The sequence below is a fragment of the Prosopis cineraria genome, unplaced genomic scaffold (genome assembly GCF_029017545.1).
Source record: "Prosopis cineraria cultivar Desert tree isolate PC_DT_omini unplaced genomic scaffold, ASM2901754v1 PC7, whole genome shotgun sequence".
In the NCBI taxonomy this organism is placed as follows: Eukaryota; Viridiplantae; Streptophyta; class Magnoliopsida; order Fabales; family Fabaceae; genus Prosopis; species Prosopis cineraria.
Window position 1 is genome coordinate 33161779 of NW_026555338.1, and position 15388 is coordinate 33177166.

A 15388-nucleotide genomic window follows, 5' to 3' on the forward strand; every position below is an offset into this window, starting at 1 on the left:
CTACTATATATGTTGAGAATACTACGTGATCAACTTTTTCAATTTGGATCCCTCCTCTTCCTCATGAAATAGTTTCCGTATGGCTTTGATCCTTCTACACAACTGGACTGTTTATACTTAAAAGGCATTAGACAGGAAGCCGTAATATGGTTTTTTTTTTTTTTTTAAGGGTGTTGATGCAGTGTAACCGCTGGGGCACAAGTGCAACATTCAAGTTCAGGAAATTGTTGGAATTTATCAACAGTTTTGCCCTTGACTGTCTAAATGTGTAGTAGTGGTTTTTTTGTTGTTGTAACTGGATATAATGTTTGATGCCTAATCAAAATCAGCTAGTTCATGGCCTGTCCATGTTACTGGATACGAATGGATGTGTGTACTTAATGTGGTACTGATACGCGAATGTTGCTCACCATTATTTATATTCCACATAAACAAAGCCAAACATTTTCTTTATGTCCATGATGACAATTAAAACTTTCTTTATTGACATACATCTGGCATCCTGTGCATATTTTATGTACACAACGAAAGCAAATACTTATTCTGCATCCTTTTTATTCTCCGTTTCGTATACAATCGCCTGCAAGCAGTTCTCACTTCTCGTCTTGTCCATTCTGCAAGAAGGTTGCTTTAGGATTTGAGGTGCGAGCAGGTGTAAAATGAGATTTCAGACCAATCCAACATTGGTAGTAATCATGATCTATGAATGGAGATTCTAGAGCCCATCTACATATACGAGGTATTAAACTCGATTCGAACATAAATGCCATCGTGTTCATGATTTTCTGAGGTCCTACATCATTCCCGCGATCAATGGTAGCCTGTGAACCAATTCAGTTTTGTCATTACAAGTTAGAATCCTAGATAGCAAGAAACTTAAAGTGAATTTTCTTTACTATTTGGTAGCCGGTTCTTCAATAACCACGCTTTTTCAATTCAATAGCATAATGCTGAGTTAGAAAACATGTTCACACATTATGTTTCATTAAAGAACTTGATAACAAAAGCTTCAGAAAAAATGTCAGTTTTTTCCCCTTTCTCGAGAATAGCGAGATGGAGCAAGAATGACTTGCACGAGACATACCTCATATGACTTGGTATCAGGACCATGAGGGGTCATGCAGCTGTGAAGACTTGCACCGCCAGGGAGAAAGCCATCAACCTTTGCCTGAAAGGACATGTGATGTTTTAGGCACAGACATTAAAAGACAAGATTTGCCTCCAATGACCAGGAACTCCCACCCAAACTATACTACAATTGACTCGTTGAGATATGTAATCTATGAAGAGGAACACTACAAAGTCAAATCCATGTCCAAAGTTAGAGACTATAACTATTCATGATCCTTCACTTAAAAAATTTAGAATAGCACAGGCAAACACTTGCATAAGACACAACTAATTATTTATACTAACATAGGTACTTTATATTTTGCGTCGCAGTGTTTGTTTCCACTTTCCAGTGCATGTGTCAATGCCTGTGTTTCTCGACTAACAAGGCAAACAGTATGTTAAAACATCAATCCAGCATCAAAAATTTTAAATTTTGCACCTCATAACCACCATAAAGAAGGCCCATAAATTCACTCATGCAGTTGCGATGATAATATGGAGGCCGGAACGTGTGCTCAGCAACCAGCCATCTGGGTGGGAAGATGACAAAATCAAGCAATGCCACTCCAGGTTTATCAGTTGGTGCTGTCAAAACTGTGCATATAAGATCAAGAGATGTTAGAAATAGGTGGTTCCCCTGCATTAAGGAACTAGGGAAGAAGGCAGAGAAAAAAGAAAAAGCGAGCAAGATGCCGAAAAGTGCACACCAGTATTTATTGAAGGGTCACCATGATCAAACAGAACGGTGTTGTAAGGGCAAAATTTGTTTAGATCATACTGCAAGTGATGTGCAACCAAAGCAGAATACACCCAACAAATCAGCAAGAAAATGATGGCTCTAATATAAAGACAATTGATATGAAACACACTGCCTGAATAACACGAGAGAAGAGCACACCTTATATGGAACATAGTTACCATGCCAAGCAACGACATTGAATGGAGAGAAATCTTGTACTGCAGCAAATAGTTCACCACCAAACTTTTGTATGATAGTGTAGCCAGGATAGGAATTGTCTTCAAACCATGCTGTCGGGACAAGGAAATCCCTTGGAGCAGCGAGGCCATTAGCACCTAAAATGGTTTTAAAAAAAAGACTCAATTCTTTACTCAGAGTTGCAATAGAAAATGCTCAATGAGCTATAAATTATCATGTGTATTGTGTATTACGAATTTTAAAGCAAATGCTACAGTGAATTTTATTAGCTCAAAGTCCATAACTTCAAAAGAGATAAGATACCTATGGGTCCAAGGTCTGGAAGTTGAAAATGAGTACCAAAAATCTCAGCAACATATCCACGGGATGGACCATCAGGCAGATTAAGAGCAAAACGAAACCCTTGAGGTAATACAGCTATTTCACCCGGGGAAACTTCTAATCTTCCACATTCAGTAAGGATTAAAAGCCCTAAAGAAACATTAGAACGTGCTGAGAAGGGAAAAAGAGAAAACAAATACTTTACTGCAGCGATGACCCGGGAAGGGTTAGGGTCAGCGCAAACAACCATGTTCAGAGTCCCTGACTCCATGCTAGTGTCTATACTATTTCATGCCACAACAATCATGTCATGTCAGATAGACTACCTTTTGTCAATCATATGATAAGACTTCATCTATAAAAGAACAAAGGAAAATCCATTAGGCAGAAAGAATAACAAATATGAACTTCCAATTGAAAAACATTCACATCAAGTCTCAAAGGAGTCGCTAAAATTTGTCGTTTAATTTGATGTTCTCTGTTTCATAACTTCATTCAGGGAAAAAGTCAATAGGTGTTTTCTTTTTTGGCTGCTAGAAGATAGGATCTTGAGATCATTAGGCACGGATCAGCAGCGAAATCACAAAATATCAGTTTAGAACATATTATAACTTCTGTGAGAGAACACAATTCAATTTGCAGCCATAGTGAACAATTAAGAAGCTAATAGTGATCACTTACTTCCTCTCTGAGGGACAACAAGGAAGTCACCATCAGCGTTGCAAAAAGCACAGTCATCCATTGACTTGTTGGCAGCGTACCTATGAGCAATACAACATTTCCCCAATAATCAAAGGACAAGTTTTACCAACAGAACATTAACAAGCAGAAAAAAGTTTCTATCTAAGAAGAAGAAGAAGAATTGGCCCCTAAAGATGTTTTGTCAAATAGAGCAGAAAATCAGAGTAAACCAGAAACAAAATTAGTCATCATATAAATATAAGATGAGAATAAATTACATGTGAATAGCATATCCATGGCGTAGGAATGAGCTGCCAGCACCACAAATCGTGAACAACCCATCGACAAAATCCGTGGGTGAATCGGGTATATCCACGGGTTTCCATCGGAGCTGAGTCGGGTTTGCGGAACTATTAGACTGATTGAACTCACTCAAGAGTCTCCCATTCGATGGGACCCGGGGCTTAAACGGTTCGTGGGTCACCGAAGGCTTGACCCGATAAAGCCAACTACCCCAACCAGAAAAGAAGAAAATATCAAGAAGTCATGCCGAAGCAGAACATGAACAAAGTTCATAAATTTTTGAAAGTAAAACTGACCTGCGAAGATTGAGGTTGCGAGGGGTGGTGAAGGAAGTGCCGGAGATTTGCTCGGCATAAAGGCCATAGGGGCAAATGAGAGGGCTGTTCTGGTCGGGAGGAAGAGCTCCGGCGAGTGCCTCGGAGGAGAAGTGATTGGCGAAGCCGGAGAGGTAGTCGAAGCGGAGGTCATCGGCAGCGACAGAGGAATCAGTTGCACAACTCCGGTGTCCCATGTGCTACCAATACGACCCAATCTTATGTGTTTTGGAATTGGATTAGCAGGAAAATGCCATTTGCAGAGCTGGAAGAAGGGAAGTGACGACGAGGAAGTTGATGCAAGTGTGTTCCCCCCCCCCCCCCCCCCCTTTTAATATAAGGTCATGGATAACCTTGCAACAAGAAAATATTGAGTCAAACCAAAACTCACAAGAAAGATCGTCTAAAATCAAAATATTGATATTATTGTTTGAAACTTAATAAACAAGCCAATCAATATACTTATTAAATTTTTTAAATACATTATCAAAAGTGATAATTTAATCCTTTGGTATCTAATTTTTTTAAATAGCGAAGGGGATGCAACTAAATGTTAGAAACGTGTGGATTTTTGGATATTGATGCATTCTTCCCAATGGGTGATTGCTTGCATTTCATATAGTATATATTGCCTTGGTCGGTATCAATATATAAGTCATTTTTAATTGTTAATATTAAAAAAAACATACTCTCTCTATTTAAAAATGTAAGACATTTTTAATTTTTTGAAGTATAATCATTATTTTTTTAAAATACCCCTATTAATAATGACTTTATATTTATTATAGGTGTTTAATAGGAATAAATATGAAAAAATATAACTAGTTTAAAAGTAAGTAACTATTTTATTGAAAGTGAAATTCGGTTGCATTTTTAACCAGAGGGAGTAATTATTAGTGCTTATAGTTTTATAAAGTTTTATTTTTAGTTTTTGTAGTTTTAGTGTTTTCAATTATGACACTTGAGTAACAAATATTATGTAATCTCACTAAAATTATAAAGATTGAAAATATTAAAATCCCTACAACTGCTAAAAAAAAATTTCAATGAAACTATGAGAATCAATATAAATGTTTTTCCTTTAATCTAGCAATATCTTTAATAGATTAGTCATTTGTTTATAAATTAACATTATCTTTTTTATGCTTGTTCTTGATTAATAAGATATATCTTATAAAGGTGTGGAGAGGTTTAATTATTTTTTAATAGGAGCGAGTTACTTTTAATTATTTTATTAAATTTAATGAAAGGTTTATTGATGTTATTTGAGAATGAAATGTTTTTTTTTATTTCATTAAATATGTTTATATTTTTTAACTAAGAGAGTAAGTTATTTTTAATTATTTTACTAACATTTTGGTTCTATCAACTCACAATGACATTTTATCATTTAAAAAATAGTGGGGGAGTATTGCTCCTGATAACATTTAAGAATAACAATTGTATCTCTAGAAATATTTTGAAAGCAGGTTTGCACATTAACTCCAGAAGTTATCATGTTTTATAATAGTTTAATCGTTTTACCCTTTAACTCTTTCTAAAAACGTGTGAAAAGAATAACTATGATGTGAAAAGGAGTATTTAATTATAATTGTTTATGAATTGGGGAAATTTCGAATGTTAACATACTTTTATACCAATAATTATTTTTTTATGTATAAAATTGAAAATGTGTTGGTCAAAAAAAAAATTGAAAACGTCTTATACATAAGTGTTAGGGGAGAATCTCTCTGGCCTCATGAAAAAAAAAAAAGCAAAACATTGCGTCTTGATAAGAATAAGTGAATAGCAAGCCCATCGGTGCATGACGTGTATTTGAAGGAACCAAGGTGGAACTGGAAAGGGGGCCAGATCAAGACCAATTGTAGAAGATCCTCCTACTTCACAAATATTATTGTCACATCAACCCTATATCATTTTCAAAAGTATAGTTTTTAGGGTGAAGGATTTTCTCTCCGTCAATTATATCTGAAAAGTTAGTGAACAGCTCACTTTGTTGAGTGATCTCTCTTAATACTCCCAACAATAATTTATTGTGAATAATAAGTCTTATATTACATTTTTTTAATATAAAATATTAATTAATGATTGTTTTTGTTCATCAATTTTATCTCAAATGATTCAATGGGCATCCTAAATAAAAATATTTTATAATAAAAATATTTAAATAATGTAATATGAGGTTCACTAGTTGTGGAGAGGTGGTGAAAAAAACACAATATGACAGGGAGAGAATCTTTAATGTTTAAAAATATACTATTATGTTTCTATTTGTAAGATAAATTATTATTTTTTACTTATTTTTTATATAAGTAAAATCATATATTTAATAAGTATTTATTATATATTTTTTAAATTATCCCTCATAAATTACGTTAATGAAAAAAAATTTATACATACTTATGTTGATTAACATAGGGCATTTTAATTCAATTTCTTTATTTATAGACATAATTATTATTATTAACTACCTTTTTTAAATTATGTGATACAGTTTTTTTCTTTATATATGAAAATGAAAGGAGTAATTAACTTTTATTTAAGTTGAGAATGCCTACTGATTTTTTGAATAAAATTTGAGTGATAAAAATGACTTTTAATTCTAGTTTTTACTCTCTTTTTTTAAATCTCCTAATTAACTACGTCCACTTTTTACTACTATAAGGACACAAATGGCGCTACTAATTCAAAGGGTCATTAGCCGGAATTTTAAGAATGAATTTTTTTTAAATTAAATAAAAATGGCAAGAATTTTGATTAAAGATTTGTTCGTGATTGAATAATAAATAACAAACGTGTCAAAGACGCTGAATCTCAATAGATAATAAAAAAAGTCTCGAGTTTCCTTACTACAACTCGCTCAGATGTAAAAAGATACAAGGCTTTAATAAAATAAATATATGATTTTATTAAAGAGTTAAAGATTACAGACTAAAAGCTAAAAAGTAAAAAGGGCTAACAAATGTAAAAATGTGTAAGTCTTGATAGAGTGTTGATTAGCCTTCTCTGTTTTTTTTTTATTTCTATTTATAGTGTCGAATAGCAGAAACTTTTTTTTTTTTTGGACTTAGCACGTTCTGCCAAAGAATCAGAAATCTCGCGAAACTTATGGCATGATCTCTCCATTTCAATACTCAGCCCGTTTCTCCAAACTATTTGGGCGTAGATTTTAGTATTATTTAGGATCGTGTTTTCGTGCCAACGGTCTAATATTTACAGTTGACGGGATTTTAACATGTTTACTTATTGTGGGCCTTGTTGAGTTTTGGAGCCAGTTCCTTTTGTTTATATTGGGTTTGACGTTTCAATTACATAGCTCAACTAAACTTATAACCTATTTGAGTGATGTTTCATATTTAATCCAAACAAGACTAAAGTTTAATTTAAATAGGGAGAAGAGTATGAAAAAAATAGGGAGGAAAGAAAATTAAGATAAGAAATTTTTAAAAATAATACAATTTTTATTATTTTTTAAGAGTTTTTTTTTAATGTTTCTTTTTTTCCCCCTTAATTCAAATAAAAGGTAAAACTCTAAAATACCAAAAACTAGAAATTCCTAACTTGTAAACAAGAAACGGGGTATGGACGGCAAAATGGGATCGAGTCCGGCAAAACGGGACCAATGAAGCAGGTCAGCAAGATAGGGATGCCACGTATGGAGGTCGTTGTCATTGGCCTTCTCATACCCTTCTTTCTAGGCTCGCCATGCCCAACAAAATTGGCTGATCCTTTTAAGGACATAGTTGAGGGGCAGAACTTTTCTGCTTAGATACACCCGCTCTATTAGGACTGTATAAAAGATAAGATGACGCTGAACTTTATCCTAATTCAAAGCTCGATTTCTTTTGTAAAAAAAATTGAATTAGATAACCTGTAATTCAGTCTTATTTAATAATAATTTAAAAATTAATAGGACTGGACTTGATTTATAGTATTGGGAGACTAGTCCTGTCAGTTTAATACTCACTTAGTTTTTTTTCCTAAGAAAGGCAATAATCCATTTCAACATAATAAACTCAATTAAAATAATAAAAACACATATAATAATAATAAATCCATAATAATTTTCAACAATAAGAAAAAAATATTTTTATTATAGTTTAAATAATTTAAATTTATAACTTTAACAAAAACAGCACTCAACAAAATTCAACAATACTGCATTACAACAACAATTTAAAAAGAAACTCAACAAATCTTCATACAATCATTTCCTTAGCATTAATTACAGTTTAAACATTTGTCAAAAATAAATTAATTATAATTATAATAAAAAATTAATAGGACTGGACTGAACTAAGTGATCTGAATGCCTAGCATCTTGTCCAGTCCAACTCGAAGAAATGGTCTGATCTTTTTAATTTTTTTTGATCCTGAAGGACCAGTGTCTATATAAATCAAATAAAATTGAGACCATCTTGGATTGATTAGATCAAATAAGATTGAAAAATTTTTGCACAGCCCTACATTTTATGGAGCCTTATTTTTATCTCTTTGATTATCATTCATTTATAAATTGGTAAGTGCAGGACGGTGAAAGAGGATAGTTTTTGGTTTTGCTATTTTTGCTCTGTTGCTAGTTTTAGGTCTTTTTGTACCTTTTCAGTTTATTTAATGGATTTCCAGTTTTATTCAGAAAGAAAAAGAAATAAAGAAATTAGCCTAACAAGCAAATTTATCCTTTTGAAACTTGATCATCATTATTCTAAAAATAAAAGTCATTTAATATGTATTTATAATGCCAATTTATTATTGTTTACAATTTATTTACTTTAAAATATAAACATTTTATTTTTATTTCAGATTGTATTGTGTACCAGCTAATTTTAAATAATATGATATTATAACAATATAATTTAAAAAATATCTTTCCGGAAGTCAATAGTGATGATAAGCATGTTTCAATTTTTTAAAGCATAGTAAAAATATGATTACAAAAAAATAAAAATAAAAATAAAAGTCATAAAAAGGGGAAAATATTGGATATTAATGAATGATTGTTTATTATAATTTTTATATTTTTTAGCGATATTAAACATACAAAAAAATAACACTTGCTAAGGGTTAAAATAAAGAAAAGTTTTATATAAATATACTAAAGCATAACTTTACATATGAGAAACAATGAGCACTACATACAGAATTCAAAATTTTGCATGAAACAGATTAACGAAAGGGAATGAGTAATAACCGATAGAGTAAAGCTGATGAGACTTGAGAGCATTTTATTTTCTTGATGCCATGAAATAGTCGGAGTCCAACAAATATTGACGGGGCACCTAAAAACGCTTTGCTGGTTCTTCTTGTAATAACTCATCAAGTGGCGCGTGACCTATCGGCCTTGGTGTCCATGAATTTAATGAATCTTTATTGCTTTGAACTCACGTCTATGCAGCCGCGTCAATCTACCTATGCGTTCATTCTTTGCGCCATTGTCGCATGTCTACTTTTCTAATGCAAGATCGATAAAACCAAACCCTCTTTATGATATATCTTCCCCGGTTGTATTTGATTATTTGTTAATCACATTTAAAAAAAAAATAAATTCTCCATATGAGTCACTTTCTCTCTTTTAATATATAATTTTAAAAATATTTTCTGTCAAATTTTAAAAAGAAATGTAATATTTTAATTTTAAAGAAAACTCTCCCTACGTATTAAATCAATCTTTTTGAAGGCAAACTTAACTTTGGTGAATTGTTTTTAAGACAAAAATAATTTAGGGGCAGAATTGAAAAGTAATTTGTTTTTAAGATAATTTTATTATTTTAACTGACTTATTCTAATTTTGATAAATTAGTTAAAAGTGACTTGTAAAAAAAAATCAGAAAGATTATACTTCCTTCGTTTCTATATATAAAATAAAAAAATTGTATCATATAGTTTAAGAAAATTAATTAATCATAATAATTATGTTTGAAAATAAAAAATTAACTAAAATGCCCTGTATTAATCAACATAAGCATGCATTAATTATTTTTTATTAGTGTAAATTATGAGGGGTGATTTAGAAAATATATAATGAATACTCATTAAAATATATAATTTTTCATTAAAAAATAAGTAAATAATAATAATTTATCTTATAAATAGAAACAGAAACGGAGGGAATATCTTACAACCATACTTGCACGCGTCCAATGAGCAATGGCCAAAAACTTAACCTATCGCGGCATAAGGCATTGTTTGTATGCGGTGGCAAGCCATGGTTGCTCGTAAATGACAAATTGTCACCCATGCATGAACGATATTTAAAAACGTGATTCCAAGCACTCAAGTCTTTATAAACCAGCGTTCATAATACATAGAGGAAACAAGCTTGTTTGCTTTTGCCAAGGGAAGACAGGCTAATTAGCCTTACATGATCCTGTACCACCCGCTTCAACCTTAGTAGTGTTTTAACATTGAAGTAGAGGCGCGTGAATAAAAGCCGGCTTGATTTTTGTAATCCTAGCTCTTAAAAAGTTCATTCTTTAAATATTCAAGTCAACAAGCGCTCTTATGCTAAAACATTTTTCTTAAAGCCTGGCTGTTGTCAACAAGGCTTGGGTTTGGCCATGAAAGCCTGTATAATTTTTTGGCCCTTTTAAATTTAAAATTTTAATTATATTAATACATGTATAAACTACAAAATATGTTAATAAAGTATCTAAAAGGCAACAATAACCTCCAAAATATAATTCATAATGTAAATATTCTTTGATAGTTATCATCAATCATCATCCATAAATAAAACATTAGATCTTTTAAAAGGAAGTTTTCTTAAACTTGGAGGACATGATAGCTTTATTTTCCCCACATGTATACTATCATTAAAGGCAAAGATGTTCATTGCAATGTCAAGCACTAAATGTTAACATCTCTTACAATGGATACTCAAATCTTAATTTATTATGTTATAAGAAATTAACCTTTTTCATTAAACCCAACCTTAATTGGTGTGTCATTTTAACATTAGGTCTTCAAAGCTAATTGCATTTTGGTCTCTTCAACAAAAAGAAGTTATACAAGTTTATTGTCATAAGGTTAGTCTTTTAACCTGCGTAGTACTTAGATCTTTTTTGACTGAAAGATGCTAAGCAAGCTTGATTTGTTGAGAAGGGAAATTGTTGGTTAAGTTGAGGAATAAAAATCTTGAGAGCAAAAGGATTGATTGGGAGAGTTGTGAAAATGTGAGACTTGTATCAATTGAGAACTCTACAGTGAAACTCAAAAATGTTTACAAATGAGGAGAAGTGAGGTATTTATAAGCTTCCCCTTAAATTTATAAAATTTTTACATTCTTAATTGACGACGAAGATTAAATTAATCCCACTATCATTATTGATTCTCTAGACTTATCCACTAGATATTTATAATAAATATCTAGATATTTACTTGGAGCTTATAGAATTCATATTAAGATATTCATGTTAGAGTAGTATGTATTTTTTTAAAATGTTCTTGCACACCCTAGGTTTTTTAAGATTATCAAAAGTCTTCAAACGGATTTTAGAACTTTTTAAACCACCTTGATCTCTTGAAAAATTACAGATCATGACATTGCTAGCTTGATTCCAGGCTCGGTATTGATGTTTGCTATATTTACTGCTCTACATTGAAGTAAATTATTATCAGCGTCTCAATCTCAATTCCTAAAATTGTCAGATTTGTTTTTTTTTTTTTTAAAGATTGTTGTTCAGGCCATGCCTTTTTAAGAAAGAAATAGAAGAGTTGGCAAAACGATTTCGCAAGTGGGAAATTGCAATAGCTGCAAATGTATTTATATTTAGTGGACTGTGTACTGCAGTCATGAGGCAACAGACAATAGAAAAGAGCACCAATCGCTTTATAATCTGCTTTAGTGGACTCAAATGCACATCTGATTTTAGCCGTTTTTGGTTTCGAATTTTAAAAAATATTAACAATATAACTGTGATAACAAAGATTATCATACACAGATCCCGACTTGGGTTGACATTTTGGTTGATTTTTTTATATTCATTATAATGTTCAAATCCAAAAGAATTATATTAATATTTTGATTATTTTCAATTAAAAAAAATAGAAGTGTTACTGGAGCATTCCCGGGTGTAGTTCCCCCAACATCAAAGAAAGATTTAGGAATGAATTTAATATTTAACAAGAATCTCAATAGATTGAATACTTAACAAAAATTGAACTTCGCTTATTACTTGTTAATGATTATTTGTTAGAAGCTTTGCCAGATATTAATTTTTTTTAAAGGTCATTCAATGATAATCTGCCAAAAAAGGAAATTAAGAAAATAATATTTAAGTCTCAAAATATTAATAACTATTAGTTATTGACAAAAAATTTAAAAAATAAACTATTTAAGTTTGAAATATAACTCCCAAATTTTAATTTTTTTAATTAATATTTATAATTTATTTTTTAAAAATTTTGAAACCTAGCTACCATTTTTTAAAATATAAGAGGAATAGAGAACCTATTTAGCAACCTGGTTTGAAAACAATTTTTTATTTTTCAAAACAAAAAAATTGTTTGATAATGTGTTTTGAAAAAAAAATATTTTTGAGAATCAAAAAATGAAATATTGTTTTTAAAAACAAAAAAATATTTTTTAATATTATGGGATTGTTGTTTCTAAAAAATAGGGAAAATAAAAAAATATTTATTTTTTTCAAAACATGTTCTACAAAATATATTTTTAAAATAATAAAATAAAAATAGTTTCAAACAAGTACATACTTTTTTTTTAATAACCAAAAGAGAGGGGGGCATTACAAAAAATAGAAAGAAAAGGGGTTAATGAAGTTCTTAGATCTTAAACTATTATTCAAATAGTATCTTAAATTTTAAATTTTTAAAATGAATATCCTAAATTTTAAATTATTACTTGAGTAACAAATTATCTTTCACTGTGTTAATTTACATATAACCATCATTAGTTTTGACTTTGTAAAATCGAGTCAAAAATTGATGTAACATTAATCTCCTTTTAATACATAGCATGTCAGTCGAATTATATAACAATCAATGTTATACAAATAAAAGATAAGGATAGTTTGTTTGAAATTTACAAATTAAAAAGAGTTTATATTCATTTTAAGAGTGTAGAATTTAAAATATTATTTAAGTAATAATTTAGGATTTATGATATCTACTAACAAAAAAATTTAAAAAGAGAATATACATGTGTGTGTATAAACGAAAACAGGGAGAGAATAAAATTTGAAATTTTGAATCGAGGAGACATCTTTTGGAGCAAGTCTAGTCAGAGTCTAAAATTCAAAAACACCCACATCTTGAAAAAGAAGGAACACATCCTCAATCCTCCTCCTCCTTCTTCCCTATTTCCTCCAATTCCACCTCCCTCTTCTTCTCTCTCTTGTCAGCGTCGCTTCTTGTATGTGTTCTTTTCCGACGCATTCGCATCTCGCAATCTTGATCCGACCCGATCCAGCTTCAAATAATGGGCGCTTACAGAACCGAAGATGACTACGACTACCTCTTCAAAGTGGTTCTCATCGGAGACTCCGGTGTTGGCAAATCTAACCTTCTCTCTCGATTCACTCGAAATGAGTTCAGCCTCGAGTCTAAATCCACGATTGGGGTTGAATTCGCCACCCGGAGCATTAGTGTCGACGACAAGATGGTCAAGGCCCAGATTTGGGACACTGCTGGCCAAGAAAGGTTATTGGCTTCTTACTTTCTTCTTTTTTGGCCAAATGTATGAATCTGAAATGAATTTCAGGTCATGGATCTCCTTGCTTTAGTTACGATGATAAGGTAGCCAATTGGATTGCTTTACTGTAAATTATTAGGAAGTTGATTAATGTTCGCTTCTAAAATATTCTCGCCTCGGTTACTGATAATGAATCGAAATTCATTCTTCTTCTTTTTTTTAAATGATTATCTATGGAAGTGAAATGGAAGCTTTAGATTTGCTTCCACGTGCATAGTTTAACCTTAGAACTGGTGATCAGGTAAAAAAAAGAAAAAAGAAAAAAGAAAAAAGAAAAACGTTAGAACTGGTGATAAGATAATTGGTAATAGATCTATTTCAAATTTCTCGTCTAGATTGTGGATTTGTATGCAAAAAGTAAAATAAAAAGCATAAAACAAAAATAAATATAAAAAGAAGCTGGCGGTACTATGTGATTTGCAAGAGAAGATAAAGTAACAGTTCTAGGGATGTCACTTTGGTTTGCCTAGCGATCTATCTTGCGAAATTGATGGGTTAAGATAGATATGGTTGGGCACTAGAAGGTAGGAGAGTTTTGTGTTGAAGATTAATTAACTTAAGACTTTGGAATAGAATAGTTCCTTTTGGGAGGAAAGGTTCTTGATATGATGTAAACGAGAGTGATATGTATGCATAATCTTCCAATCATGATTATCTGGTCGACCATAACTGTTTATGGACATTGTTGATAGTTATTTATTCATCAATCTACATATTATAGTCATTATGAATTTCTGCAATGATTCGTACCCTGCAATCTGAATGGCAAAACTTGTTAGCTTCGTTAAAATTTGAGAAGCCCCCTGCTGAACTTAACCATAATTCTTTTTCTCCCCTTGCAGATATCGTGCAATCACAAGTGCATACTATAGAGGAGCTGTTGGTGCTTTGCTTGTTTACGATATCACTCGACATGTTACCTTCGAAAATGTTGAGAGATGGTTGAAGGAGTTGAGAGATCATACAGATTCTAATGTTGTAGTCATGCTTGTTGGTAACAAAGCAGACCTACGACACTTACGAGCGGTTTCCACTGAAGATGCAAAATCATTTGCCGAAAAGGAAAATACTTTCTTCATGGAGACATCTGCCCTTGAATCTGTGAATGTTGAGAATGCGTTCACTGAAGTGCTAACCCAAATATATGGTGTGGTTAGTCGAAAAGCACTAGAAGCAGCAGGGAATGGTTCTGCAGATTTGCCCAAAGGACAAAGCATAAATGTTGGGGGCAAGGATGATGTTTCAGATGTTAAGAAAGGTGGCTGCTGCTCATCTTAAAATGATCGACAATAATCATAGAAGTCAGATTGGTTGTGTTGCCCTTATTTTCCACCAAAAATATTATAGCTGAATTTGATGCATACTGATCGTGTTTCTTTTTTATTTTTTTTCCACCGGACCTCGCTGCACGTTGGAAGATAATTGGAGGTTTAAGTGGTAGAAATATGACATTTATGTGATTTTGAATGGTCAATCTTTCGGTCTCTTGTTCTATATTTTTCCCCTTTACTTTCTTAGGCTTTATTGTTGTAATTGTTGCCCTAGTGTAGAAAAAATCTATCAAGTATGAGCTATTTTAAATTTCTTGTTGACCATTACACATTTAAGGGCTTGTTTCGTTTGAGGGTTTTCGAGAAAAGGGGATGAAATTTCATAACCTCATTGTTCATATTTGTAAAAATAAATTTATTAAAATAATTGGATTGAGTCTAATGAAATGAATTAGTTATTTATAACATAAGTGTTTAATTGTGTCTCAAATAGAACATGTGCTCAATGAGAAAAAAAAAATCATTAAAAACCCACCTCATCCTTCCTTCAAAACCCTTCTACCAAATAAGAAGTAATTGGTGGTTGACAGATTAATTTGTTTCTTACATTTATGAAAAAAAATGCTTACATTTAATGTTTGATTGTGCTTCAAATAGAATTATATCTGTAATCAATCAAAAATAAATAAATTTATTAAAAACTCACATCCTCCTCCCTTCAAAACCCTTCTTCCACCTG

The 15388-nt window shown here is 31.6% G+C and overlaps 2 protein-coding genes across 2 annotated transcripts; one reads left to right on the plus strand and one right to left on the minus strand.

The window, feature by feature from the left end:
• Positions 1–389: 389 nt before the first annotated feature.
• LOC129315794 (homogentisate 1,2-dioxygenase) lies at positions 390–3967 on the minus strand. The gene is made up of 9 exons (XM_054959848.1): positions 3652–3967; positions 3331–3561; positions 3053–3132; positions 2354–2521; positions 2012–2187; positions 1821–1890; positions 1553–1707; positions 1085–1168; positions 390–821 (listed from the first exon to the last, which is right to left on the minus strand). The coding sequence occupies exons 1-9, from the start codon at positions 3864–3866 to the stop codon at positions 594–596; spliced, it is 1407 nt and encodes a 468-aa protein (XP_054815823.1). The 5' UTR covers positions 3867–3967; the 3' UTR covers positions 390–593.
• Positions 3968–12907: 8940 nt separating this feature from the next.
• Positions 12908–14872, plus strand: LOC129315487 (ras-related protein RABA1f). Its single transcript, XM_054959206.1, has 2 exons — positions 12908–13326; positions 14221–14872. Exons 1-2 carry the CDS (start codon positions 13106–13108, stop codon positions 14654–14656), a joined length of 657 nt encoding a protein of 218 aa, XP_054815181.1. The 5' UTR covers positions 12908–13105; the 3' UTR covers positions 14657–14872.
• Positions 14873–15388: the final 516 nt, after the last annotated feature.